This window comes from Cyphellophora europaea (genome assembly GCF_000365145.1).
Source record: "Cyphellophora europaea CBS 101466 unplaced genomic scaffold supercont1.9, whole genome shotgun sequence".
Lineage (NCBI taxonomy): Eukaryota > Fungi > Ascomycota > Eurotiomycetes > Chaetothyriales > Cyphellophoraceae > Cyphellophora > Cyphellophora europaea.
In genome coordinates, this window is record NW_008481815.1 from 985,484 (window position 1) to 1,012,235 (window position 26,752).

General features: G+C 54.2%; 10 protein-coding genes across 10 annotated transcripts; 5 read left to right on the forward strand and 5 right to left on the reverse strand.

Moving 5' to 3' along the window:
• Window positions 1-182: 182 nt before the first annotated feature.
• Window positions 183-2,395, reverse strand: HMPREF1541_08828 (uncharacterized protein; the record flags this gene model as incomplete). The annotated part of the gene is made up of 2 exons (XM_008723146.1): window positions 183-2,251; window positions 2,299-2,395. 2 exons carry the CDS (start codon window positions 2,393-2,395, stop codon window positions 183-185), a joined length of 2,166 nt encoding a protein of 721 aa, XP_008721368.1.
• Window positions 2,396-2,742: 347 nt separating this feature from the next.
• HMPREF1541_08829 (uncharacterized protein) lies at window positions 2,743-3,630 on the forward strand (the record flags this gene model as incomplete). The annotated part of the gene is made up of 1 exon (XM_008723147.1): window positions 2,743-3,630. The coding sequence occupies one exon, from the start codon at window positions 2,743-2,745 to the stop codon at window positions 3,628-3,630; it is 888 nt and encodes a 295-aa protein (XP_008721369.1).
• A 474-nt stretch (window positions 3,631-4,104) lies between these two features.
• Window positions 4,105-5,427, reverse strand: HMPREF1541_08830 (uncharacterized protein; the record flags this gene model as incomplete). Its single annotated transcript, XM_008723148.1, has 2 exons — window positions 4,105-5,292; window positions 5,377-5,427. 2 exons carry the CDS (start codon window positions 5,425-5,427, stop codon window positions 4,105-4,107), a joined length of 1,239 nt encoding a protein of 412 aa, XP_008721370.1.
• A 1,392-nt stretch (window positions 5,428-6,819) lies between these two features.
• HMPREF1541_08831 (uncharacterized protein) lies at window positions 6,820-7,869 on the forward strand (the record flags this gene model as incomplete). Its single annotated transcript, XM_008723149.1, has 1 exon — window positions 6,820-7,869. The coding sequence occupies one exon, from the start codon at window positions 6,820-6,822 to the stop codon at window positions 7,867-7,869; it is 1,050 nt and encodes a 349-aa protein (XP_008721371.1).
• Window positions 7,870-9,159: 1,290 nt separating this feature from the next.
• HMPREF1541_08832 (uncharacterized protein) lies at window positions 9,160-11,397 on the forward strand (the record flags this gene model as incomplete). The annotated part of the gene is made up of 1 exon (XM_008723150.1): window positions 9,160-11,397. The coding sequence occupies one exon, from the start codon at window positions 9,160-9,162 to the stop codon at window positions 11,395-11,397; it is 2,238 nt and encodes a 745-aa protein (XP_008721372.1).
• A 2,324-nt stretch (window positions 11,398-13,721) lies between these two features.
• Window positions 13,722-15,505, forward strand: HMPREF1541_08833 (L-ascorbate oxidase; the record flags this gene model as incomplete). Its single annotated transcript, XM_008723151.1, has 2 exons — window positions 13,722-13,925; window positions 13,976-15,505. The coding sequence occupies 2 exons, from the start codon at window positions 13,722-13,724 to the stop codon at window positions 15,503-15,505; spliced, it is 1,734 nt and encodes a 577-aa protein (XP_008721373.1).
• Window positions 15,506-18,652: 3,147 nt separating this feature from the next.
• HMPREF1541_08834 (uncharacterized protein) lies at window positions 18,653-19,957 on the reverse strand (the record flags this gene model as incomplete). Its single annotated transcript, XM_008723152.1, has 1 exon — window positions 18,653-19,957. The coding sequence occupies one exon, from the start codon at window positions 19,955-19,957 to the stop codon at window positions 18,653-18,655; it is 1,305 nt and encodes a 434-aa protein (XP_008721374.1).
• Window positions 19,958-20,305: 348 nt separating this feature from the next.
• Window positions 20,306-21,801, reverse strand: HMPREF1541_08835 (uncharacterized protein; the record flags this gene model as incomplete). Its single annotated transcript, XM_008723153.1, has 2 exons — window positions 20,306-21,592; window positions 21,715-21,801. The coding sequence occupies 2 exons, from the start codon at window positions 21,799-21,801 to the stop codon at window positions 20,306-20,308; spliced, it is 1,374 nt and encodes a 457-aa protein (XP_008721375.1).
• A 1,303-nt stretch (window positions 21,802-23,104) lies between these two features.
• HMPREF1541_08836 (uncharacterized protein) lies at window positions 23,105-23,574 on the reverse strand (the record flags this gene model as incomplete). Its single annotated transcript, XM_008723154.1, has 2 exons — window positions 23,105-23,456; window positions 23,537-23,574. The coding sequence occupies 2 exons, from the start codon at window positions 23,572-23,574 to the stop codon at window positions 23,105-23,107; spliced, it is 390 nt and encodes a 129-aa protein (XP_008721376.1).
• A 428-nt stretch (window positions 23,575-24,002) lies between these two features.
• HMPREF1541_08837 (uncharacterized protein) lies at window positions 24,003-26,516 on the forward strand (the record flags this gene model as incomplete). The annotated part of the gene is made up of 1 exon (XM_008723155.1): window positions 24,003-26,516. One exon carries the CDS (start codon window positions 24,003-24,005, stop codon window positions 26,514-26,516), a length of 2,514 nt encoding a protein of 837 aa, XP_008721377.1.
• Between the last annotated feature and the right edge of the window lie 236 nt (window positions 26,517-26,752).

The following is a 26,752-nucleotide window of genomic DNA, read 5'->3' on the forward strand; positions in this document are numbered from 1 at the left end:
CCCGTAGTGTCAAGAAGATTAACTTGTTCCATTCCTTCTGTTGCATGCCCAACGCCACCGCTAATGCCAGAAGACATACGTTAACCAACCATTATCTGAACACTCCATTGCTTTTGATTCCTGCCTGCCATCATGCCAACCATCAGCTCGGATATCACATCCAATCGAGCATTCTTGTCATTTTATTGAACCGACCTGTACGCCGCGTCCAAGATCTCGTCTGCACTAGCATCCAACACATTCGCGACCGTTCTCTCATGGCCCACAGCATTCATTAGAATGCCGCCGTGAGTAGGGTCTCCGGGTCCCGGCGGCCTCATAGGATCTTTGCCGCGTCCTCGGCGTGTCCGGGTGTTGACATTCCTTGTAGGCGCAGTATTTTCCTCGTCCTCTTCATTATCGTTGTCCTCGAGCGTCCAGATCTCCATCGCTCTGCTCAGCAGCGTTCCAGCTACTCCACCACCCCCAGCATCACCGCCCAAGATTCTGACCGCTTCGTGGAGGGCCATGACGGCCTCTCTTGTCCGTCCCATCATGGAGAGCAGCACTATGCCTCGACTGGTGTGGATGCTTCCGATCAGATTTCGCTCGTCATAGCCGCTGGCTGCGCCGCTTGCATTCGATGCGGAGGCATCAGCAATACTTATACTCGCAAAGGCAGCAACGTTAGATCCGGGCTCAAATGCTGTGGCTGTTGATGCACCGCCAGTGGCGGTTCGCAGACACTCATCGAATTCGGCCAGGGACTCATCAAAACGCTGCAGTCGCCGCAGCGTGTGAGCAAGGTTCGCTCGAGTCGCCACCCAAGCAGTCATGTTGCAGCCGAGGTCTGCCGCCAACTCAAGTGCCTTTTTGAATAGCCGTGCAGCGGCCGGTAGGTTTGCCTGATGATACAAAATTACACCGATTTCGTTGAGAACCAAAGGATCACCCCCCAAGTCGCGTGAGTTAAACATCTTGGTGCTGATCTCTACCTCACCTGGCGCCTTTGATCTCGCAACTCCGGTGCTCATCTCAAATGCGTTGATACAATATTCCCATGCTAGCTGCATGTTGTTCAAAGCCAGATGCTGCATCCCCAAGAACAGCTGTGGAAGGTGACTACCTTGGAAGAGGCGGTTTGCCGTTGAGTATGCAGCAATTGCTTGATCATGCTCGCCCTCCGCAGCGAAGGTGTGGGCAAACCCGATCCATGCAGCGGGAGAGTGCGGATCCATCAAGGAAGCTTTGGAGAAGAATCGGCGTGCTTCCGCTATCCTGGACGTTGAGAAGTAGTATGTACCAATTGCGAGGTACGTGTATGATTCGTGGGGAGCGTGGACGGACAGCGTATGAGAGAGGTGGAATAGCGTATTGTGAGAACCCGTCTCATAAAGAAGGGCCAGGTGAAGGGGATACAGCTGTCGACTGTGGCCTAAAGAAGCAGCTGTATTGCTGTCTGTCTGATCCGTCAGCGTTTCCGAGTCTGGTTTGGAATTGAGGATGTCGGTTGTGATCGTAAGGGCTTCGTGGAAACGACACTGCGTGTAGAGCGTTTCGGCTCGGGTGAGCAGGAGATCGGGATTTGATGCTAAATTGTAATGCGTAGAGAGTGTCTCGGTGGCGTGTGCTAGTAATGCTGGCGACGCATATTTGGACAGCCTGGTAGTGTAGAGCATTTTGGTGAACTCGGCGGCTTCTGCAGCATTAGACTGGTCGTCGATTCGTATTGACTCAAAGTCGAGCTCCTCCAAAAATGCCATCTCTTCCGCAGGGGACATCAAAGAGTTCTTCATCAACTCGTCGAACGCTTCGAAACACTGGACATCTATCCTCACAGCATTCTTGTAGCAATCCCTGGCTCGGTCGAAGGCGTTGCGTTTGGCATAGCATAGACCTCTCAAGTAACACATGCCTGCCTGGAATTTCAGCTCTTTCTCCTGCTCTCGGTCTCGTTCACGCTCTTCACTGGCTTCGATGCGATCTCTTTGACCACGAATTCCCTTGACTCCATGTCTCCCTGCCCCATTGACATGGGCGAGTTTTCGTCTGACGTGCTGACTTGTGGGAATAAGATGGACAGGATCTTCTTCACCAAGGAGAGTTAGTGCCTGCTCATAGCGACCTTGTTTGACGTAGCAATGGGCGGCAAGATATCGGCAGGATAGACTTCGCTCGACCAGGTCTTTTCTGGACAGTAAAGGAAGTGCTCGCGTGTAGTTGTGGTTGCCAAAGTGAACTTGTGCAAGCCAGAAGGCGTCGGCATCGTTATCTTTAGATCGGTCAGTCAGATGCGTCCCAGATTCATATGTGACATACTAGAAAGCGCGAGCACCTTGTCCCCGACATAGACCGCGGCATCGTGTTGTCCTCTATTGAGAGCGTCCTGTCTCCAGGTACGGAGGAACTTGTCCATGGCGAAAAGCTACCATCCAGTAAAGATCGAACGACACTTTCACCCTCTCCCGAACAAGCCTGCAAATCTCGATTCAACGACCCTTTCAGAAGTTCATACAGTCTGCCATAGATGTCCACTGCGCAGAAGGTGGGCAGCGCGTTTGCGGGGCGGGCAGGCGCGTTCGCCGAAAATACGGCATGCTGATTGGCTGTTTATTGGGTGCTTTTTGCCCGCAGTGGTTGCCTCTCGATTTCTGTACTCTCTTGATGTCTCTCGCCTCTTGCCAACCCGTACCTCTGGAGGGCATTTAACTTAAGCTGACTGCTCCCGCATACCTCAAGTGATCGCCAGGAGCTTCAGCGAAGATGTCGGAACGAAAAGTACTCTCCAAGTACTACCCGCCCGAGTTCGATCCCTCGAAGATCAAGCGAACTCCCAAGTCGGAGCGGCCGACTGGACCAAAGCTTATGCCAGTGCGTCTCATGGCGCCTTTCAGCATGAAGTGCACCTCGTGCGGCGAGTACATCTACAAAGGACGGAAATTCAATGCTCGGAAGGAGACCACAGATGAAAAGTACCTCACCATTCCCATCTATCGCTTCTATATTCGCTGCACGAGATGTAGCTCAGAGATCACGTTCAAGACCGATCCGAAGAATATGGACTACGCCTGTGAACGTGGTGCGAAGAGAAATTTCGAGTCATGGAGAGACCCAGAAAGTACCGAACTCAAGGAAACGGATGAGGAACGGTTAGATCGACTAGAACGCGAAGAGGCCGAAGAGGCCGAGAACGCGGAGCGCAATGCCATGGAAGAGCTCGAACAAAAGATGGAGGATAGCAAACGAGAAATGCAGATTGCCGATGCATTGGACGAGATCAGGACTCGAAATGCACGGATAGAGCGAGGAGAGCGGGGCAACAAAGAGGAAGAAGCTCTAGCATTGTCTCGACAGCAAGCAGATGAGCAGAAGGCCGCACAAGAGCTCGCAGACGAGGAGGCCGCCCGAAAAGCTTTTCAACAAGCCAACGTTGACAAGGCACGGCTGGACGAAGCAATCGAACTCCAAGGCGATGTAGATGCTGTGGAAGCTAAGCCGACAAGGCCTCCGGTGCCGACCTTCGAGAGAGTCAAGAAGCCCAAGAAGCCCTTGGTTCCCGTGCTGGCCAAAAAGACGGCAGACGTTGTCCCTCCGCTGCCAACTGCGCCAAAAACTCTAGGACTTGGACTAGGTGACTATGATTCTGATTGAGCAGTGCCTTTGTCGTCAGAACAATTGTCCAGCCAGGGTCCGCTCATGGATCTAGCAACATGATACTTGACTGCAGTCGGAGCTTACCACATTCAGGGCCTCAGCACAAACCGATACTTGATGGTGAATATGACCCTACTCGCGTCGGATCTGAGATCACAGGAGGATCAGGCACTACAATATTGGAAGCCTGAATCTTGTTATGAGCGTCGTATTATGCTCTAATATCTTAACGCCGTGGGCTCACGCAGAGACCAGCACTGAGCTCACGTCGGATGTCAAGTTCCACGTGGAATTCATGGTATGCTAACAATGATGGCGACTATAACGACCTCACCAGACACGATCTTGCAGGTCTCCTATCTGTCAGACTATGTCGAAACATCCATCAAGTCCATGAACCGACAAACTCGCTTCTCCTTGCCTTCAGACAAACCCCAAACATCGAGCTTCCCGAACTTCTGCTCCTGTGTGTCAAAACAAGTAGTAGGCAATGTTTATCAGCATGAAGAACATCAGGATACCAGTGCAGAAGGCATGGAACTGGTCGATGTGGACGCTTGTCGTGACTTTGATTTCAGCCGATCGCCGCGTACCATGCGACTGGCTAGATTCTGGGAGAGTTCTGGATCTGGGAGCTGCTGCACGGGGCGACGGTGAGGTGGCAACATCGTCGTTCACATGATTTCTGGTCACACCGTCGCTGTCGGCTATCACCGGGACATGGCCGTTCTTGCCAGGGGACACCTGACGATCTACCTTGTCCTTGACTCTTCCGGATATCTCGATTCGACGAGTCTGTTCGGGGTGCGCATTGTCTGAGTCGACGACTGAAGAAGACGGTGTAGCCTTCTGAGGGTCATTGAACCCGCGACAGAATGCATCTGTTGGCGCTATTTTAGCCTCAGGAATACAGACATGAGGTCTGCATCGTCTGGGTACCGCCTTCACTCTTGCGTTGACATCTGCGTGCTTTCCAAATTTTGCAGACCTGGCTGCAGACGAATCTGTCTTGACCGACACTCTGGTGGCTGTATCTGGCTCAATGAAGGTAGTATGACCTACACCTCGCTGCTGACGCGCTGGTTGAGCATTCTCAGACTCGATCTCTGGTACTGGTTCGATGTCATTGTTGCTTGTAGCCAGTGGCAACTTTCTCGATATCGAGGTCATTGGTGTTGCGTGAATGAAAGCCCCGGGGTTCTGGTCGGAGTGTTGCCATGGGACGAGGTGATTCTGAGCAGTGGTGCGTGTAACAAGTCCTCCGGCTTCCAAAGCCCGCCGTCTGGCCGCGATGAACTGAGTGATCCGTTGACGCCACTGGTCCACAACTCTTTGCACATTGCAATGCTTGCCAACGTTTCTGTGCCACTGTTCGCAAAGAAGGATGCGCGCCAACTTCTCGAGCATATTGCCAGCTAACACCTGCTCAGGCGAGCGAGCCGACATCTGACTCAGAATATCCTCGGCGTCCGAACGACGGTCTTTGCCAACTGGGTAATTGCAGAATGGGCCTCCCCGCGCCCCTGGCTGATTGAGGCCCAGGCATTTCTGACCTTTGGCTATCCAGACCCCGAGGACGTCGAAAGGGTTCAAGGGAAAGAGGAATTGAGAGTCGCCATTGTTGAGGGGGTGGTCGTTGTAGTCTGTGGAATGGCTGGTCTAGTTGGATGTGTTGATTGTGCTTGGTGCAGGACATCTTTCTCCGATCTCAGCACGTCTAAGAGAACTATATATCAAGCCTACCATTTCCCAGAGAACGGCCTCTCGGTCCGAAGCTGCTCTAGATGCCGCCATGTCTTTGTGTCGCTGCCACGGCGCAGAGACATGTCCCGGTACGTGATGAGACAGGGTCGCAGAGATCGAAGTAATTGCTGAAGACCAAGAGAGCCTTTCACAAGTCGTAAGAGCCAGGCACGATTCTTTTCCTGCTTGTCCAAGTCAGCGCTGCTTTGCCACATCCGCAACATGTCTCGGTATCTCCTTCGGGTGTTCACAGGCAAGCCCCGGGTTCAAGTGCACAAAGCCGCAACCAAATTCAGGCGTCGGCCAAACTGGATCTCGCCAACGCAGCATTCGTAGTGTCTCGAATGTCAGGGCTCAATGAATGGACACCTCGTCTGCCAGACCAGCACTCGGCACAAGATGTACTAATTCTCCATGTACCGCAGAATGGTCTGGACGTCGGTAACCACAAACCAAAATTCTCTTGAAAACCGAGCCCTACTTGCGCCCGACGTCGACATCATCAAGCACGGCATTGTCAATCACGCAAGCAACGCTACAGCGCCCACGTAGCAAATCTTCTCGTCGTTCTCACAATCAAGAAGCGCTCCAAACCGAGCTGCTTGCAGTAGCATTGCGGCTCTTGTCAAGCAGCAGCCCCCCACCGAACCCTGCATCCATGGCTCGCTTCTCCACTAGCCGCCCGCCAAAGTGCTTCAGCTAAGCGAATCTGTGGGCTGGTGGGCCATGGTATCAGACCACCAGTATGCCTCCACGGTTATTGTTGTACCTACGTACAGTACTTGCACAAAGGCTAGATTGCCTAGGCGCTTACGCCCAAGTCAAGATGAGCTTGCTGGCAATTAGCTTCGGCCTCCTCCAGCGGTACGCGTGCATTTTCGACGCGGCACGGGCAAGAATGGCAATGGCGCTTAGGGCCTGCAGGGATCGCACCACAGTTCTTTATTTTGCCTGCATCCCGCCCAGAGCACAAAGCTGACGTGCAGATTGAGCTGCAGGCTTCCTACGCGAGCAGTGGCCAACGGGATGAGCCAGCGCCTGGCCGAAGGCTGCCGAGGACGCGGCTCAAGGGACACCCTGGGAACTCCCCGCTATCCCTGCTAGAGGGACTGATTGGGTGTTCCAATTTTAGGTACACATCGCCTGTCCATTCCACTCGTTCGCTGTCGCGTGGGCCAAGGCTTCTACTCTATAACCTGACGAACTGTGCCGCGTTGGAAAAGGAAAATCGCTGAAGGCAATGCCGTTTGCGTGGGAGACGCCCTGCGATTATATGTGAGGTGCTCTTCTCAAAAAATATGACTTTTGCGCGATGCGACTAGTATCGTCAGCTCCCATCGCCTGAAACGTGGAATTTATCATACAATGTCCAAGCCACGGTCCTGGTCACGGGCACGGTCCGCGCGCTCCTTCACCACGAACGCCAGCAGCGATGCAGTGAGCATGGAGTCCAAAAGCTCCTCGCACCAGATCGATCCGGGCACGGCCAAGAGTCCGCAGTTGAGCGGCGAGCAATGGACGGCGGCGGCGCAGGGGATGGGTATCAATCCGTTCTTGAGCGCCGGTGGTGGCGTCGTGGGTGAAGAAGAGGCGGCGAGGCTGTCGCGCAAGGTGGGGAAGCGGCGCAAGATCGAGGCCAAGCAGATGACGGAGATTATGTGGTCGGCCATTGCGCCGTCGGCGGTCAAGCACACGAGGACGACGATCACGAACGACAATGTGTTTAATCGCGAACCTATTCCAAACTATGCGCCGAGGCTCGAGTCCACGACCAACCGACGTGTGGGCATGTTCCCGCCCCGACCAGCGATCACTGCGGGATACCGTCCGCAGACCTTTAGCAACCACCAGAGAGAGCTACAGCACGGCCTCATATCAGACATTGACGGTGCGCCGCGCGACCTCAGCAAACTCTCGCACATCTGCCAGGATACCTACTGGCCGTTCTTCGTGGTCGAGATCAGCGACACGTCCATGCAGGCGGCGAGTGACCTGGCCATCGACGGGACGGCAAGCTGTAACAACGCCTTGATGACGCTGGCGTCCGCGCTCCTCAACCCCAACGCCCTGGCGCCGGATGATCAGCTGGTCGACTGCGTCAATCAGAGCATTGCATCGTTTGCACTGGCCATCCACAAGAAATCGGCTCGGCTCATCGCGCACTATTCAGAAGGCTTTGTCGCGGAGACGGTGGGCGTCGTGCAGACGTATAACCTCGAGTCGGAGACGGAGATGGCGGCGATGCTGGCTCGCATCGAGAGCATTTTCGCCTGGGCCGAGGCCGTGCGATTACGAGCCATCACGGATCTCCTGAGCATCCTGGACCGGCGAGTCAACTTCAGTGAGTGTGTTGCCGATCAAGAGACGGCGGCAAGAGGGCCGATGGACGTGGTGGGGGCGCGCGGCTCAGAGATGGGCGGTGGGGATAGGAAGGGGCTCTTCATGTCGGTTATTGGCAGCAGCATGCCCTCCTGGTCACGGGTCGAGATATGACTTACGGTAATGATGGATGATGCGGGTTTGGACGGAGCGGATTTTGGCGCTCGGGGGTCAACTGAGATGAAGCGAGCGGCACTGGTCTGATGAGAGTCGTACAGCGCAGCAAAGGATTTGGCCAATGAACTTATGACGATTTTGCATTCTTGGTCCATGTTAGTATGTTTCTTCTCCAGCCATGCATTGATAGTAATCGACTTGGCCATTCACAGCCTATGAGAACAAGGTACCACATCCTAAGGGACAGCCACCGTTGCTGAGATCTACAAAGAGCCTCTCGAAAAAGGAGAGACGGCGCGTGGACTGAGCAGAGACCGGGATAGTGTACGAAAAACACAGGCTGGCATGGACATAAACGAAAGGCTAGCCATACTGTTTAGAGGTCGGGTCATTGGTATGGGCGGTTGCCAGGCTGCGACCATTGCTTGGGGGTCGACTTAGTTCCGGGAGGATCATTGCTAGCGGCGCCACGGACTGAGGGGAAGCACACCGCCTCGTCATCACGTAGCTAGGAGAAAACGAACAACTGAGCAGTGGACTTTGCCGGGTCCCAAAAAAGGTCGGCGGCTATTTGAAACGAAGCCCAGCATAGCAGCAGCTCGAGCCGTGTCTTGGCGCACACTCCCCCAGACTGCATTGGGACTAGCGTGCGAATGCTTCTTTTCTTGCTTCAACATCGACGGGCAACGTCCACCTCATCCAGATACACACCCCCAGCCGAGGCTATATTGAAGAGCAGTCCTACCGCTATGAGTACGCTTAGAGCAGGTGCTTACAGCGACCCTTGCTCCGAGTTGCACCGCACAACGCAAGGTGAGGAATTGCTCGGGTGGCTAATGCCTTGGCTTGCAGGCTGCAGGCGCCCCGGCGGCTAGCAACTTGATGCAGCCCGTCAATCACTGAATGTCTGTGCACACCCCCTACGCGCCCACCCAGCCTCGTCTACCTCGATGCGAAGCGAAAGCACATGGCTTCCCCTTTGGGCAATACTCATGAAATGATAATGCCCCACCCTTCCCCAGACCTTACGGCTCCCCTCCTTAACCTCGTCCACGGCTGTGCTGGAGCATCCATTCTCTGTCGCAACCAGTTGACTCTACTGAGTAGCCATGTGCTGCTTGTCTAGCCTTTGAGCACTGCTCGAGGGTGTATTACGCTTCTTGCGTCGAAGGACAGCGGCATTGCTGCTTCCGCTTAGCCAGCCGACGAGCGTTCAACAGCAGGGCTTTAGTCGCAGACTTTGATACTACAGTCTGCCACACCTCTGCACAACAACTCACGAGCACCATGTCTTCAGCGTCTTCTGCCTGCTCAGGCATTTCCGCTGACAGTGGATACTACAGCAGCGCTGATAGTGGCCTGCCCAAATCATCTTATGACGGCAGTCATCTACCATGGAAGACCTTCCGCGCTCAGATTCTTGTGCCTCACAAAATTCGCATACTGGACCATGCACCCAACGGCCGGCTGCCGCAGGATCTCAAGGCTATGATCAGCGCCGCCTCACAGCACGCTGCCAGGTTCGAGATGCAGATGACAGCCTTTCGCCAGCAAGTCCTCACCGACCGTGGACTAGGCTCCTCTGCGCTTTTCTCTCCCAATCTCCTGCCAACATTGGACGACGAGACAAAACTGGCCCGCCACTTCATTCCCTCCTTCGATCGCGAACCGTTGCCGCAACGAGCGCCTAGTCTGCGCCGGCCGTCCTATGAGCTGTCTGTTCCTCGCCCGTGCCTCTCGAGCGGCTTCTCCCAAGATGCCTTCTCCGATGAAGAGATCCAAGTAATGCCATCTTACATGGGCCCTGTTGGAACAACCATCGACTACGACACCGGCTATGTCTCCACCAGCGCCGTCGTTTATAGCCCGTACTTCCACCTCGAGCCACTTCACGGCTCTAGCGAAAGCAGTATCGAGACAGCCAATAACCGATGTGCCATCGACGGCGCTTGGTCTGCAAGGTCGCTGCAGATGCTGTTCGCTGCTGACTCTGTCCTACAAAGCACACCCGTGCCGCCCTCTTTCTCTTGTGTGATTAACAAGTCCCTAGCAATAATCAACCTTCACTGGGTCGATGGTCAAGATTTCTGCATGACCTCGCTGTGCAAATTTGACCTCACGAGTGACGAGCATTTCGTGCAGTTCTTAATTTTCGTGGAGGCCGTTGACCGGTGGGCAGTGCAGCACGTCCTTCCCAAGGTCAAGTCCGCGCTTCAGAGAATGGCGGCCGAGGATGCAAAGAAGCGGTCTACCAGAAATCACCAATTTCTGGCCGGACTTTCAGCAGCTTCAGGTCATAGTGGCGCCGATAACAAGCCGCTACTGTCGCTGAAGCTGAACTTTGACGACATTCCATGGCGAGATGTAAACCTAGGCCGCACCCCTGTGTCTTCCAGTACCGCTTCAAAGGGCTCGCCTATGATCAGCGACCTCCTATCTCCGAAAGATTGCACGCCTGTTTCTTCGAGCACCGCTTCGAAAGGGTCGCCAGCTACAAGCAGCTTTCCAGCTACGCCCTTGGAGCAATCTGTAAGTCAGAGGGGCTTACCCACGAACTTGAAGTCCGATGCTGCACGCCAAAGAATGTCAGGGTACGATGACGGCCCGTTGAAGACTCCACCAGGTCCCAGCCACAACGACGTCCTACAGCGCCGTCTCGATCTTGCAATGGCAGAGATTCAGGCTCTGAGCGCAAATGTCAAGGAGTTGAGCGCTTTACTAAAGGAAACAAATCAATTTGCCAGGACAGAAGTCGAGGAATTAAAGACAACAATATCATTCCTGCTCGGAAGAGACACACGTACGTCCCACGGTGGCCTTCCAATCCGCAGCTCCAAGGACGCATTACCTCAACTAGCCGGCCTTGGTCTCATGGTAATCGAAGACGATCCTCCGCCCATCAAGCGCGCCTCCGCACCAGTCAAACGCGCCTCAGCGCCCGCGCCAACCCTCTCGCGCGAACCTATTCACGCAACAGACGACACCGTTAACCGCGCCGACTCGCCCGTCCCGGTCGACGCGCTCCCCACCCGCCGCTCTCCGCGCCCTGCAAGCCTCCAGCTCCGGCATTCTAATCTCAGCTCACCACTCGAATGGCCTCCCGCGCCACTCTTCCCGCAAGAGCGCCCGCCGGAGCTCCGGTCGCCCACACCGCGCTTCCTCGTCTGTCCGCCGGCGCCAAGGCTGGGATCGCAGAGCACGCCGACGCCGCGCACGGCGCGCTTGACGATCCCGGAGCCTTTTGCACCGCAGCTTCATAATGTCAGTCTGGATGAGGAGATGGACGAGTCTCAGGAGGAAACGCCGATTGCTTCGCTGGGGGGGATGGGGATGCAGGTGATGATGATGACTACTGAGCCGCGGAGCGCGGATGGGGAGCGTGGCCAGCAGGGGCAGCAAGCTGAGGACGTGGCGATGAGGTTCGTGGAGCATCTCAATGGCACTGGTAATGGTGGTGGTGATGATGGGAAGTTGTATCCCTCTGAGGTCGAGTTTGGGACGGCACAGCATGCGATGGTTGGATAGACCGAGAGATGTGGCGATCGAAACCTCAGCCGGGTCGTGTCGGCCGTGCGGATTACTGAATGACAAGAGCCAGTTCAAAGCGTCGTGAGTTGGGCGACGACGGTGCCTCGTCCCCCGACTGATATAGGCGAGCCTATGAAAAAGAGCCGGAAACCGCTCTCATAATGGGTACAATGGGGATGGGAAGAGGAAAGCCTGCAGCTGCGGCACGGAGAAAGGGATCTCAAAGGAAGAGGGTTTAGGAAAGCTAGGGGGATCCAGGGCAAGATATCGGCCCCACCTATTTCTCCTTTGCTCCCCCGTATAATTCATATGTCAGACTGGAAGGGCCCTCATTCCTTTTTCCTGAAAGCTTTGATGGCTACAATTATTTTTCTTTTTCTCCGTGTCTCTTTCCCCCCTGAGCCGTATTGTGCGTTTCTCGTTATTGTATATAAGGCAAGTCCAAGCTGACTTTGAGAGCGGTAGAACGATTCAACCTGGAGAGTCTCTTTGTGTCAACTTTTCTACCAAAGCTAGCGCGGGTAGCTCGTTCAGCACCCCTGAGGTACAGGTTAAAAAGGGGGTACTGTAGTAGTACTTTGTGCTTTTCCAAGTAGCGGGCTAGCGCCTACGGCAAATGTAACCCTCAAGGTAATAGAAGAATTGGGGGGAGGGGGAACAGGAATAGCGAGCAGGGGGAGGGGGCTTGTATCATTGGATGGAACTAGATGGGATAAAGACGAGGCTTACCGGCACCGGAGTATCGAACGGCATCGCGAGGGCACATGGGACTCACACCAGTAGCCCAACTTCAGCTGTTCCCCCCTTTCAAGAAGGCTGGCACTGAAACCCCACCGATCTACACCCCCTGGATGCTCCTCCAACCGCTCCACAAACGTGATCCGCTTGTCCGCCGGGAACCTGGCCATGAACCTATTCCACACGGGCCGATTGATGGCGATGGGCGGCGTACCCGTGCAGCAGGCGGCGGATCTTGGAGTCGTAACGGCCCTGGGGGCCGGAGACGATGGACTCGACGTACGTGCCGGCGCAGACTTGCGTGCGCGTCTTGATGTATTTGGCGCCGGGGCCGGAGCGTGGGCCGCCGGAGGCGGAGGAGCGGGTGATGCGGTAGGTGGTGGTGATGGGCTCGGCGGGGAGTGGATGGTGGGGTGGGCGAGAGGTGTGAGGGAGAGGTGGGGGAGGGCGGTTGTGGGGGCATGTCGAGGTCGGTGAGGGGGTCGAAGTCGTCGGCGGTGAGGACGATGTTACGGGCGCGGGGGGGAAAGGCGTTCTTGTGTTTGGATGGGGATAGTCTACCCATTCTTTAGGTTGCTGGGTTAGTGTGCTGTTGTGTGCGGTTGTGCAGTTTGGACTAGTGTAGGTTCTTTGGTACAGGGCTTGTAAGGTCTGGTCGGTGGGGGGTTTGGATGCGAATTGGCGAGACCTGGCTCATATTTACATGCAGCCTGAGCTGCGGAGAGAGCAAATAATAACATTGTAATGCGACCAAGCCGAATAAAGCTCTCTTTGTTCATCTGTTGTTGGAGGTACTGAGGCATTGTCGAATGCTTTGTACAGGCAGTAATGAAGCATCGGCCAATCAGAGTGCTTTCGGCGAAACTTGTCACCGCCGACCAATCGCAGATTGGCAGCAGACTTGCCATTGACCTTCGGATCATTGTCTTCACTCAATACCATTTATTACATTCGTCAACTTCAGAACCGGCCCGACAGGCGATACTCGCTGAAGCAAGACTTCGGAAAATATCTTAGGCATGAGCCCCCAACCCGCACTGCTTGCGGTCCCCGAATATGGGGGCCGAAGTAGCAGGTGCTTGCCTTCAGGCCTCCTATTGCCAACTTGTCTCCAATGAGAATAGGCCAATATGTCCACAGATCTGCCGACTGCCTGTGATTAGATTGGCGTAGCTCTTGGTTTGGGGTTGGACGTGCCGCTGTGTAACTGCGTGGTGGCCCGTGGCCGCTGTCCGTTGGCTCTGCGCGGCTGAGGTCAGCTCATCGCATTGAGCGAGAACGAGGCGTGATGTCATGGACGCCTCGTGGCCCCCAGGCACAGTTCTCTGAATGAATGTGTTACACAAATTCCAATGTTGAGTTTAGCTAAGCTCTCCATGCCTTATAGACATGGGTCTCCCCGAGACGCACTCCGTGCCTGAAACCCAGCCCAGCGGCAACGCTGCATCACAAGCAACACCATGAGGGCTCCGGTACTACTCTCATGCCTGGCTCTGGCTCAGCTTGGCCAAGCGGGCATGCGAGTACATGATGATAGCTTTCAGCCAGATGAGGTCCTTCGGGTCACTTATAACACGGTCAACATGGCCTGCAGGTCGCGGACCTCTGCAGTCATTAACGGCACCTCGCCCGGGCCGCCGCTACGCATCACGCCTGATCAGACGACATGGGTGCGAGTATACAACGACATGGAGAATGAGAACTTGACAATGCATTGGCATGGCTTATCACAATCCATCGCCCCTTTCAGCGATGGCACCCCACTCGTCAGTCAATGGCCAATACCGGTATGCAAACCCTTCCCAACCAGATCCTGCCTACCAGTAACCTCCTACAGCCGCAACATTTCTTCGACTACGAATTACATCCTAACAAGACCGAATCGGGAACTTACTTCTACCATTCCCACGTAGGTTTCCAGACAGTATCAGCCATCGGGCCCCTCATCATTGAAGACGTCGACGGATGTCCGTACGAATACGACGAGGAGCGCATCATCCAGATCACCGAATACTTCAACAAGTCCGACGACGCAATCGTAGAGGGACTCCTGGTATCTCCATTCGTTTGGTCAGGCGAGGCAATGGCCATCTTGGTCAATGGCAACAGCGCCGAAGCAAAGAGTGAAGCTACCGAGGACGACGCCGGGCTCGAAGGCCAATGCGGCCCAGAGCTCATTCGTGTCGAACCAGGAAAGACGTATCGCTTTCGAAACATTGCCGCGGCCGCACTCTCGGCCATGACCTACGGCATTGAAGACCACGACAACTTGACCATAATCGAAGCAGACGGCAGATACACCAAACCCGCCACCACCGACCACCTCGAACTCGGCTCCGGCATGCGCTTCGACTATCTTCTCACCACCAAGACCGAATCCGAGCTCACAACCCTCAACAAACACAACTTCTGGATACAAATCGAGATCCGTGACCGTCCCGTCAACTACACCTCATACGCCTGCCTCAGCTACGACGGCCAAGGCTGCGGTGCCGTCCCCTCCCAAAACTCCCCCATCATCACCCTCCCCCACGGCACCTCCTGGCTCGAATACACGCTCGAACCCCTCTCCCCCAACAACTTCCCCACCCTCTCCGACGTAACGCGCCAAGTGACCATCGTGACCGAACAAGTCAACATCTCAGGCGCCCTGGTATGGCACTTCAACGGGCAGCGCCTCGACGTCGACCACCCACGCCCGACCCCCTACCTCGTCGACATCTACCGCCAAGGCGCCGCGGCCATCCCCTCCCCCGCCCTCACCGCGACCAACAATTCCTTCTCCTCCGCCTTCAACGCCTACGCCGCCTCCCTCGGCGACGTCATCGACATCGTCTGGCTGCAACGCCCCAACATCCCTGCGGGCGGCTTCGACTCGCACCCTTTACACGCGCACGGCGGGCATTTCTACGACTTGGGCTCCGGCCCCGGATCCTACGACGCCGAGGCCAATGAGCGGCGTTTTCAGCACTATACGCCGGTGCTGCGCGACACGACGTTTTTGTACCGATACACGACGGATGCGGACACGGCGGAGGGCGTGGATCAGGGGTGGCGGGCGTGGCGCGTCAGGGTGGAGGATCCGGGCGTGTGGTTGCTCCATTGCCACACGCTGCAGCATATGATTATGGGCATGCAGACGGTGTGGGTGATGGGGGACGCGGAGGAGATCACCAGGGGGGATGGGCTGGAGTTGCAGGGATATTTGGACTATGGGGGCTCGGCGTATGGGAGTGACGGAGATGGTGGTGGGGGTGGTGGCAGTGGAGGGGGCGAGGGAAGCAGTGGAAAGAAGGCGCCCGTGGTCAAGCATCATTGGGATGGGGTGGGGAAGAGCCAGAATGAGCACGGGAAGGTGAAGTTATGAGGTTGCCTCACTTTTTTCGAACAGTCACAGGACTTTAAATTTGGGAGGCCGAGTGCCTGAGCTAGAAGAATATACCAAGAGTCTTGGATTTTACAACTCTCCCCGTCATCATCTCCAGATGTCCGCGGTGCAGCAGACAATGTAATCCAACTGAAGCCCCCCCCCCTGACCAGACCTTCGTACCTTTCTCAGGAAGACACGCCTGTGAGCGAAGTAGATGGCTAAAGGAGCCTATGAGGTTTGGGTAAACCAGGAGAAAGCAGCGCATGAAGCCAGTCAGTCTCATCAATACAAGACCAGAATCAAAAGAGCCAGCCTAACGCGACAGAAGGGCATGAAGGCATTAAATTCGCCCGGCTACAGCCATACTTCCTTCTGCGGGCCGGGCTAGCCAGCGATAACGTCCAAAGTACACCACGATTACGAATGCGACATCACACTGTTTCACATGCGCAGTCTTTATCTAACATCCGTCATTGAGGCAGGGCTCACCTCCCCCTTGCTCCTCCGTCCACCCATCCATCTCACAGGAGGCTAGGAGACGGCCAACATGCCACTTGCCTGCCAATCCTTCATACAGTAAACTCGTAAGTCTCGTATCATGCATGGCTTGAGTCTTGACCCTTGAGCGATATTGAACAAATCGGGTACTGTAGATGCAAAAGAATGCTTTTTACTCGGAAAGGGGATCAAGATCGAAATAGAATGGTTTCGTGATCGAGTCCTTCTGGGAAGGGAGGGAAGGGTGTGGGGGTCACTGATATGGGACATGGGACTGTTTGTGCTGTAGGAAATGGACATGGTTGGCAACAAAGATCTACAATGTGGTGGAGGTTTGGTTCATACAAAGTTCTTAGGAATAGGGTGATGTTGGGATCGGCAATATGTAAATGTGGGTTTGTGAGGTGGGTGTGTAAGAGATGGAGAAACCGAGGTGCAATGGTGATGGGTTCGGAAAATTGTGAGGTCAGTGGGTTTGCTTAAGCTTTCGATTGTCATGAGAGGGGGCTGTTGTTGTGGATTGCGTGGCGATGAAAGGTGGAAGTACTATCGACAGGAGCATGTTTACGCGGGTATGAGGCGGGGGGAAGGGGGGTGTGTGCACCTGATAAGTTATAAAAACTGGGATCGAATGTGATCCAGCATTTGCAGGGTTATTGACATGGTCATACATTGAGCACAACAAGAGAACTTGTTTTGAAAAGATATTGATCATTTCCGTCAATGCCTCAAATATGATAAAAAAAATAATTGGTCTTGTAACCATCGCAAGACATAACACCTCCAACGGCCGGCTGGGAACATGTTCGTAACTGTCCGCACTGCGGACTTTTGTAATTCTAAAAGTCGGTAATCAAATGCTCACAAAACGCTCAATCGTTTTTGAAGCATGGCTAATAACAATGCCTCACAAGTACATTCAGAATGAGGCCTCACTCGATGTACTGGTTCGGGTTGATGATTGTGAGAGGCCGACTTGGGCGTCAACGGGACTGTTGTGTTGCCCGCTACGCCGACGTGAAGAAGTGCATGCTGATTGCATCTGTTGTTTGGTGTGAGAGAACATGTCGCGCGAGTACGTGGTCATGGCTTGAACCGGGTCGGATTCAAAGTCGTAAGTGTGCTCGGGAGCAGAGAGAATTTCAACCTGGTTGGAGGAAGACATGGTGACGAAGAGAGAATTTAAGTGTTAAAGTACAATTGAGTGAATTGAACGGCGGAGGAGAGACGTTGCTGAATAGATCGAGGTAGAGGCGTATATGCGGAATTGTTGTTAATAAGACTGGGCTTGCTGATGATATCAAAACAAAAACTCATGCAAGGCAGCGGCCTGCCAAAATATAGGCCATGGCGACTGTCGCCCCCGAAGTCTGGACAGGTCGGCGGGGAGTAGAACCATGCAGTCAGCGGTGGAACCGTGACGCAGTGGGTCACTGTGTCCAGTCGCGTATGACGCATGAGTGGCCAACGCGCATGACGATCTCTGGCTCTGGACTGGAGGATGGGCAGAAGCTTCTGCAGGGTGCCGTCAGTCAAGCTACTCTGCCGGGCAGACTAGAGCGCTTGGACCAGCATCTTTAGCATGCATGTGGGCGTCGATGGCAAGCCTAGTATGAGATTCGTGAGACTGATATACGTATCGGGCCTATGACAATAGACGAAGACGTCGTTAGTGGAGAGCAGACCCTGCAGATCATACCCTCGAAAAAGGCTCTCTTGTGTTTGGACCAACGGGACAAGCGAGACCCTAGGGGTCTAGTGTTGACTCTGGCCCGTGTGTGCGCTCATCTGGACGCCATTCTGCATGCCAAAGTCAGCACCGATAGGAGAGATTGCCATCATGGACGCATCTCGACTGGAGCGCTGTACGTGGCCGGGTACTGCGATTGGTTGGGACCATGGTTGCGAGGCGTCCGGGGTCTATGGATGCTCCATCTTTTGGCGGGAGGCTCCTCGTTGAAAGGTCTGTAGGTGCCAGGGACAACCGGGGGAGCGTTACTCAACAAAAACAACAACAATAACAACATTTTCAAAGGCGGCTGAAGACATAGTTGGGACGATTCCTCAGCTGCGAGTAGTTCAGAGCGGCTGCAGCCACCAATGCCACCGCCACCGCCACTGGCATCATCATGCTTTGGCACCAGCGGCGGAGGAATTCAAGGGGTGGGCTGCGGCGGAACTCTAGGCCAAGGCAACCGGCGCGATGGGGAAGGGTCACAGCGAGGGAGCTGCACATCGCCGCCGTTGAAAGAGGCTCATGCGTCATAGGCTTGATAGGGATTAGTCGCTTGGCAGCCTCGCGGGGCCTGGCCCCTTAGTGCGGAGCTGATGGACCCCTGAATGATTCCCCCTGTGCCGGTTGCGTCAAGTGGACTTCGCTTCGTTCATGGCGATGTTTTGCAGAGCCGCCTCCATAGAAGAGCCCCATGTCCTACATCATATTACTGGAGTAACATCCTCTGCCATCGAGATGCGGGTGGTGCTCGCGGACGGCTTGACACCAACACCGATCATCATGCTATCGCTCATGCCGTGCACGAAAATGATATGACCACATGCTCATCATCATATCGTGCTCCAGCGACCATCACACCACGACAGAGCGCTGTCAGATGTCGGCTGTCGATACCACGCACCATCTACGATTCAGAGAGAGATGACCACCGCGGTGTTGCTGACCGTCTTGCCTTCGCATAATTGGGTCCAGGCAACGTCCAATCCACCTTTCACGCCCTTTCTGACGTCGAGTTCGTGGCCCAGAACCTGCCCTTCACGAGTAGTCCCCGCATTTCGCACCGTTTCGCTCTCCACCACTTTACGCCATCCGTTGATCAGCAATTCATGTGTCTCTCGTTGTCCAATCTCCTTCATGAGGGCCTCGATGATCGGTGAAGTGTTCAGTCGTACAGCTTGCGTTTTGGCGCCCTTCGCCATACGCTCCTTCATGTCCTCTTCTGTGTAGACTTTGGGTGCCGTGCCAATGGTCATGACTTGCACCGCTGCCTGTGGCCAAGTCGTCCCCAAGTGGGATGTGAGAGCTTCCAGAAAGTCGCCTCGACCGCCGAAGTCAAGTACCTTGACGTTATCCGCCCCTGTCTCCATAATCCATTGCGATACTTCGGGAGACCGAGCCTCGTCGTAGTCAGCGACGCGATGCTTGAATGGGACTTCAATGCCTTCAATACCACTCCTGCCACTGGCCGTCACTTCAACGACAGCCACCGGTCCACGTCCATCCGCACGATTAGTTGCAACCTGATGTACGAAACTGCGGCATGTCTTACTCCCGGAGCCCAGTGTGATCACAACAGACCGGGTTAGATCGGCGTCTGCCGCCGTCCATGGCGTCATGCCTGGGAAAGGTGACACAACTGGTTCCAGGGGCCATGCACTGAAAACGTATCGGTTCATCACATACCCACACTGAAAGATCACAAAGGCTCCGCAGCGCCATTGCCTGAAAGCTTCATTGACATCGCTGCTGAAATCCTGGTCCGCAACCGAATAGTGCTTATATAGCTCCATCATCGCATTCCTGCGTTCGCTGACTTCGATCCAGCGCTGAGGATCGTCCTTTGATTGGGCGAGTTCCAAATCCGCCAACATCGTCGATGTAGGAAGCATGCCGTAGAGCATAGTCCCCGCCTTCAGTTCCTCGATCGTACTCTCCTTGACCGTTGCATAACCCCAACCAGGAGCCACCGCGTATTGGTTGGCGTTGTTATATGGGCTTGGCAATTGTTTGGGCACAGTGTATGCATCGTACCAGTGGAGCATGTCGCCCAGAGCACAATAGGATAGGTTGTACGCTGCGAGCCCAAGCATTATAGGCTGAACTCGCACCGAGGACGGTGCCAAGGTGGGCAGCTTCGACTCGTCGATCTCAAAGAGATATTGCTGGTCGTAGTGCTTTCGGTCTACAATCCGTGCAACTGGTTTACTAGCAGCCATTTTGCTAATGCTTGGTCCTCAGTAAAGAGTCAGCTCTAAGTCCGAGGCCGGCAATGGCCACATAAGTACCCGTAGTGAGCAATGTAGATTAGTGCCAAGTCAGGCGACCAGCCAAGTAGATGCTCAGAAGAAAAGGTCGCATGCTGACCTCGCAACGTCAATCAACCAATCGTACCCGGTTCCCATAATGAAAGCCCATGCTGTTGCGTATAGCCTTAGGCTGTGGATGAGAATTCCTCTAATCAGTACTTCTCGGGTTCAAACTTTCCCGCCAATCGCAAACAGTGAGACCGTAATGATCACTTAAAATGTTAAGAATACCACACTGGGCTAACGTGCAGTCGGCTTCTAGCGACCATCATACGGAGGAAAGCCACCTCGAGGCTGGTAATGTGATGGAGCAGGGGGTGGTGGTGGTGGTGGGAGGGGTGGCCAAGGCCCAGACCAGTTAGGAGGTTTGGGAGGCGGCAGAGGTAGACCGTCCGCACCAAGGGGAGGCACTGGTAGAGACGGCATGCGAGGAGTAGCTGAGGCAAAAGCTTGCGAGTCGAAAGAGCTCGAGGCTGGAACCTGTTGAGGTTGTTGATGAGCTCCGTAGATTCCTTCCGGGCGGGAATCCGTGGCCGAGTAGCGAACTTGACTGACAGCCAAACCTGCGTGTTCTGGTGATGATGGTCTCTGAAATGCAGGCTTACTGTAGCGCCTGCTTGACGACCGCTCCGGACTCGAGTCACTATAGCGGCGTCGTTTCCGTGGCGAGCTGCTTCGGCTTCGGCTGCTACTGTAGCTCCTGGATCGATTCGTTCCACTTGCACCGTAGAATGCTGTATTGCGTCTAGCCTTCATCTTCTCACAGAATGACCGCGACCAGCCGTAGTAGGTGTCCCCAACAACTTCGCCAGCCTCATTGGTGTACGTGAGCTGACCCAGGTCATCAATATCGGGAACAATACCTTCGTCGTCAAAATGCTGGAAGGTACCCTCTATACCGTCAACGTCTTTGAGAAAGTCCTTGATAGCGTTGACAAGCGATTCATCGGCGGGACCAGCCGAGAATTGTAATGGACGGATTGCATCAGGTCGCATAGGTATTGTCTTGTTCGGATGGATATGCGGCATAAGATTACCAGCCGGAAGCTCGTGGAAGGGTAGTCCCGGTTCTCCATGTGATGCTGGCATCATGAATGGGATCTCCTTGGGGACCAGCGTCGTCGCTGTCGAAGCTTCATTCTCGGACACGTGTGCAGAAGGATCGCTGATGCTTTTGCGGATCTGGTTGAGGAGATCGGGAGCGAAGAATTCGTCTGCCTCCCAGATATTGACCAAGTTGTGCAGTCGGCCGCGTATCTTTGGCTTGTTCTCGGAGGCTGCTAAGCGAAAGATTTCGACAGCTGATGCCTGGCAAGCCTGAGTAAGGTTGCTTTGAATAGTCGGATTATGGGCATGGTATTTCGCGTGGTGTAGAAGGTCGTGCAGCAAGTAAAGACAGTGCAACCGTTGCCTGTATTGGGACGTCTTCGAGGACGAGTCCTCGGGAGCACTGGCATGTCTAACCCGAGCAGTAGCATATTTGACAAAGGCGCTCGTCCTCGAGGCAGACGGTACTATATTCTCGAGTAGCCATTGCTTGCACGTCTGGAGGTATCTCAGTAACTTGATCTAGATTTCAACGAGTATCACAGCAGTTTGCAGACCTGTATATTCGACGGCGAGCATTTAAATATCGCTGCCTCTAGGAGGGTATGAACACGAGGTACCTCCTCGCGGTCAATCTTGATCACATCAGGTCGCAGAAGAGAAGCTGCGAATGTGGCCTTCGCGACAGTCAGATGGTGTGATGCCATGGCGATTACCAGTACAGATGCGCAAGGGCGGGCATGGACGAGGTGGCAGTCGTACTGGACATGTACCAAAGATCACGGCCTGAAGCGAACTCAGCAAACCGCAGCCGGTTGCGCTTTCCCTTCATTGCCCTTGCCAAGCCGCCAACGGGAAAACCGCCTCGCCTGTAATAGCCCCGGTTCAGCCAGTACACAGTACGGCTCAGCCCCGACATATTGGAAACGTAGTGCTGACATTATCGTAGGAATGATTGGACCAATACACGGCTTACAAACCGCGGCCAGCTGTGCTATAGATTATCACGTTGCACCTCATGTTGCAGTCATAGCCCGAGGTCCTCCACTGGAGGTGCAATCGTTATATTGACAATGAGCCCCACAAGCGGCACGAATTCCGAGGGCGCGTGATTCTAAAGCTTGTATCCTCCACCAGGCGGGGCTTCTGAGGCACAAATACATGGCGAGAGTCGCGCGTGGTGTGACATTCCTCTTGCAAATGTCAGACTAAATTGAGAAGACCCTATCGCAGCAGAGGATTTCGGGTATCGTCAGGCCACGGACACACTTGTGGTATTCCAACCTGGTCTGGCGAAACCTGAGTGCCATTGCGCAATCTAAAGAGTCACCTTGCTTACCAAAGGCCAGTCTGCTCGTACGACCCGGCTTACATCTCTTCTGCATCTGGTATTGTGTTGTTCTTTCTGTGAGATTTTGAAAAGAGCATTCGTTCCTGCAAGCACTTTCGCAGCCGCTACACAGCACGTTTCGGCCATCTCGAATCACGTTAGCCGACATTATGGCCCTTCCAGTGGTGGTGTCCAGCTCTGTGGCACAAACAGCAATCCGACACTTTTCCGCACAGGCTACCAAGCCGGCCAGCAGGCTGCAGTCGACAGTTGCCGGATCACTGATAACAGCTGCGGTTGTTCTTCCATTTGTGCCACCAGCTCTTGAGTCCAAACGCGAACGAGAATCAGGACATCCTAATGCGCACATAAAGCATCATGCCCCGCTCTGCTGTCACTCATGATGTCGACAATGCACGACCCGGAAAACCCTTGAGAAACGACGAATGATGATCTGCTCTTAACGGCCACGCGCCGCACCAGGTTTCTGCGCAGCCATAATCTGGCTGCCGCGATGCAGACAACGACAGAGAGTTGGAAGACATCAGGATCGACAGTATATTAGAGAGGCGTTCAGATTCGTGGGCCATAGATATTCACAGGTGTGGGTTGCCACTCAATGTTGATACAACGCCATGCGCGCTTGCTCGATCAAAAGGCAGTTAACACCATTGACCACCTTAGCTGAACCTATCCCCTTTCTTACTTCTGAAAGGTTCAGCCGCCTCGTACTTGCTTTTCTGTGATATTCTCTGCTCGGCATTTTCCGGGGCATGTCCGACCGGCGCAACATCTTCGCTGATCTCGCTGCTTGGGCTTCCGGCATGATCGAGGCCCTTGGAGTTGTGTGTACCGCTGTTAGGGTCGGTTTGACGAGCTTTCTGACGGCCTGTTGATGAGCTTTCGATACGCTCTAGACGAGCCTGCTTCTTCATGATGGCATTGTGCTTCGCAGCTCTCTCGGCATTGATCTCTTTCTTTGCGAAATAATAGGCCCCGCCGCCGGCGACGCACAAGGCACCCCAACCAAGCCTGCGAATTCATGGTCAATTAGAAGCAATTCTCATTTGTAAGCGACGAAATGGAGCTGCGGATGTTGAGGGCTGTCTGACAGGCGAAACATACCAGGTTGAACGTATCTGGAACTCATGGTTAGCATGTGGCGTGATGCATCGGAGAGGTATCGTACAGTATTCATAGCGACTACCGCGAGGTTCTAATGGAACCTGTCTGCTGCCAGATGAGGAACCGATTTGGCCGAGAAGTTTAAGAAAGGCAGAACAGGTGTGATAGTACTAGTAAGGCAAGAGACCTAGTAGAGCAGAGGTCCAAAGGTCCGCAGCTCGCCGTTGAAGAAGTGGAGACTTCGGATATCGCAGCCGCGGGCGGGACAGGCAGCGCCACGCCGCAGCTGCGAATGTCAGTAGACTACAAGTATTCATGACTCCTCCAGATAACTCGCCACCATCTCTTCCTCTTCACTGTCGTGTGGAACTGACTTGTTTGAAACCTCCACTCTTCATCAATGCGGTGAGCTTACCATCATCTTGACTGTGCGTGCTCAGTCTCTGGGTCACCATGGCAGCCCTCAAGCGAAAGGCGATCGATGATGTCGGACGTGCAGAGCGAGCATCCAAGCGATCGAGTACCGCTCCCTCTACGCCCCGCAGTCTCGAGAGCGATGATGACTACGCTGGCTCCGATGATGCTCCGTCAGATGCTGATGACAGCGAGCGCGAGCACATTCAGAAGGCCAGAGCGAAACTAGACTTCGCTGCCATTACACCGAAACAGAAGCACAGATCATCTGCCGCCTTTGGTTCCAAAGACTTTTCATGGCAAAAACTGAAAGCGGATCACGCAAACCGGCCCATATGGATAGACCCTTCGGTCTCCGTTGGGTCACGAAAAGGTCCAAAGCTGACTCTCGAGAGCTTCTCTCCTCTAGCCGCTCAAGCCACTGATCTGCTCACAACCATTGCTGAGCCGCAATCGCGACCCTCGTACATGCACGAATACCGTTTCACCGAGCATAGTCTGTACGCCGCGCTTTCAGTAGGTCTCAAAGGTCCAGATATCATTGGCGCCCTTGAGAAGTTTTCCAAATCTCCTGTGCCCGAAACCGTCATAGAATTCATCAATAGGCACACCAAAACCTACGGCAAGATCCGCATGGTGCTTCGAGATAATCGCTTCTTTGTTGAGTCGGAAGATCGAGATCTTATCGAGTTCCTGTTGAAGGACCCAGTCATCGGACCATGTAGCCAAGGTCAGATCGAGTCTGGGACCCTGCAGAAACGAGCTGCTGTGATTCAAGGTACCAAGGAAGCCACGGCTATGCGACAAGCACAGAATCAGAATGAACCAAACCACTGGGAGTCTCGACCGCAGCAACAGTCTGTCATTGCTGACTTGCTGGATGAGGAGGGCGAAGAAGAAGAAACCCAAGAGATTGTGAATCATTTTGAGATCAAGGATGGTCAACGTGATACGGTTGCAAAGCAGTGTCTTGATATCGGTTACCCAGCCGTCAGCGAGTACGATTTTGAGGGAGATACCGTTAATGCCAATCTACCTATCGATCTGAAAGCCAGTACCTCGATTCGCCCATATCAGGAGAAGGCTTTGAGCAAGATGTTTGGCAATGGTCGTGGCAAAAGTGGAATTATCGTGCTACCATGCGGTGCGGGAAAGACACTCGTTGGCATCACCGCAGCATGTCACATCAAGAAGAGCGTTATTGTTCTCTGCACCAGTGCCATGTCAACCCACCAGTGGGCCAACGAATTCCGCAAATGGGCCGAGATCGAGCAACAAGACATCGCCATTTTTACTGCTGATTCGAAAGCTACCTTCCCGCGGGAATCCGGCGTACTAGTCACCACGTACAGCATCCTCACCAGCTCCAGTAAACGAGCGTATGATACCAATCAGGTGATGGAGTGGATTGAGAGCCGGGAATGGGGTCTGATGATTCTTGACGAGGTGCACGTTGTTCCAGCTAAGATGTTCCGGAAGGTCGGCAACATCAGTGCGCACTGTAAGCTTGGACTCACAGCTACACTCTTGAGAGAGGACGATAAAATCGGGGATCTCAACTTCCTCATCGGACCCAAGCTCTATGAAGCCAATTGGATGGAACTCGCAGATCAAGGCCATATTGCAAAGGTGCAGTGCGCCGAGGTCTGGTGCCCGATGTCCATGGAGTTCTACCTTGAATATCAGAGGGAGAGCAACCGCAAACGAGCGCTGTACTACATGATGAACCCGATCAAGTATCAGGTCTGCCAGTATCTGATCGATTACCACGAGCGGAGAGGGGACAAAATCATCGTCTTCAGCGACAACATCTTTGCATTACGCCACTATGCTGTCAGCATGAAGAAGTTCTTCATTCATGGCGACACCAGCGAATCCGAACGCATCGATGTCCTGAACAAATTTCAGAACGAAGATAGCGTTCGTACTCTCTTCCTCTCCAAGGTTGGCGACACTTCGCTGGATCTGCCAGAAGCCACCTGCTTGATCCAGATCTCTTCGCACTACGGCTCCCGAAGACAGGAGGCACAGCGGCTTGGTCGTATTTTGCGAGCAAAGAGACGCAACGACGAAGGTTTCAACGCATTCTTCTATAGCTTGGTGAGTAAAGACACCAACGAAATGCACTATAGTGCCAAGCGACAGGCTTTTCTAGTCGACCAGGGCTACGCCTTCAAGACCATCACTCACTTGGCCGGCATGGATAAAATGCCTGGGCTACGTTACAAGACCAAGAGTGAACGAATGGAGTTGCTCTCGCAAGTGGCACTGGAGTCCGAGACCGCCGCCGAGATCGAGAAGGTCCGAGATGACAATCTGTGGGGTGGGTTGAATGCAGCCAATCCAGGCAAGAAGAAAGTCAAACGCCAAACCGGTCTTTTGGCTGATGCTAGTGGCGGTGGAACGATGGCGCCGCTGTACTCGGAGCGAAACACGCAGCGGGGTGGGAAGAAAGCCAAGGGGCCGGAAAGCGAATGGTTCAAGAAGGAGATGCGCCGCAAGGAGAATGCTCGAAAGAGAGCCGAAAAACAGCAGGCCGAGGAAGGCAGATGAAGCAAAGGAAGCTTGCGGTTGATGTCGTGGGCGATGACAGTGGCTCGAGGCAGCTCCCAGGTGGTCTTTCAGTGGAGGTGAATTGGCCAGGCAACAATGTCGAGAATAACATTATGAAATGTGAAGTCGCAGTCTGTTTGCTGGCTATTCACTTGGTCTCCCAGCCACCATACAAGTCTTTCTTGATGATTCTTTGAAGTTCCTCCTGTTCTACTACACCTTAGTCTTACTGGCCA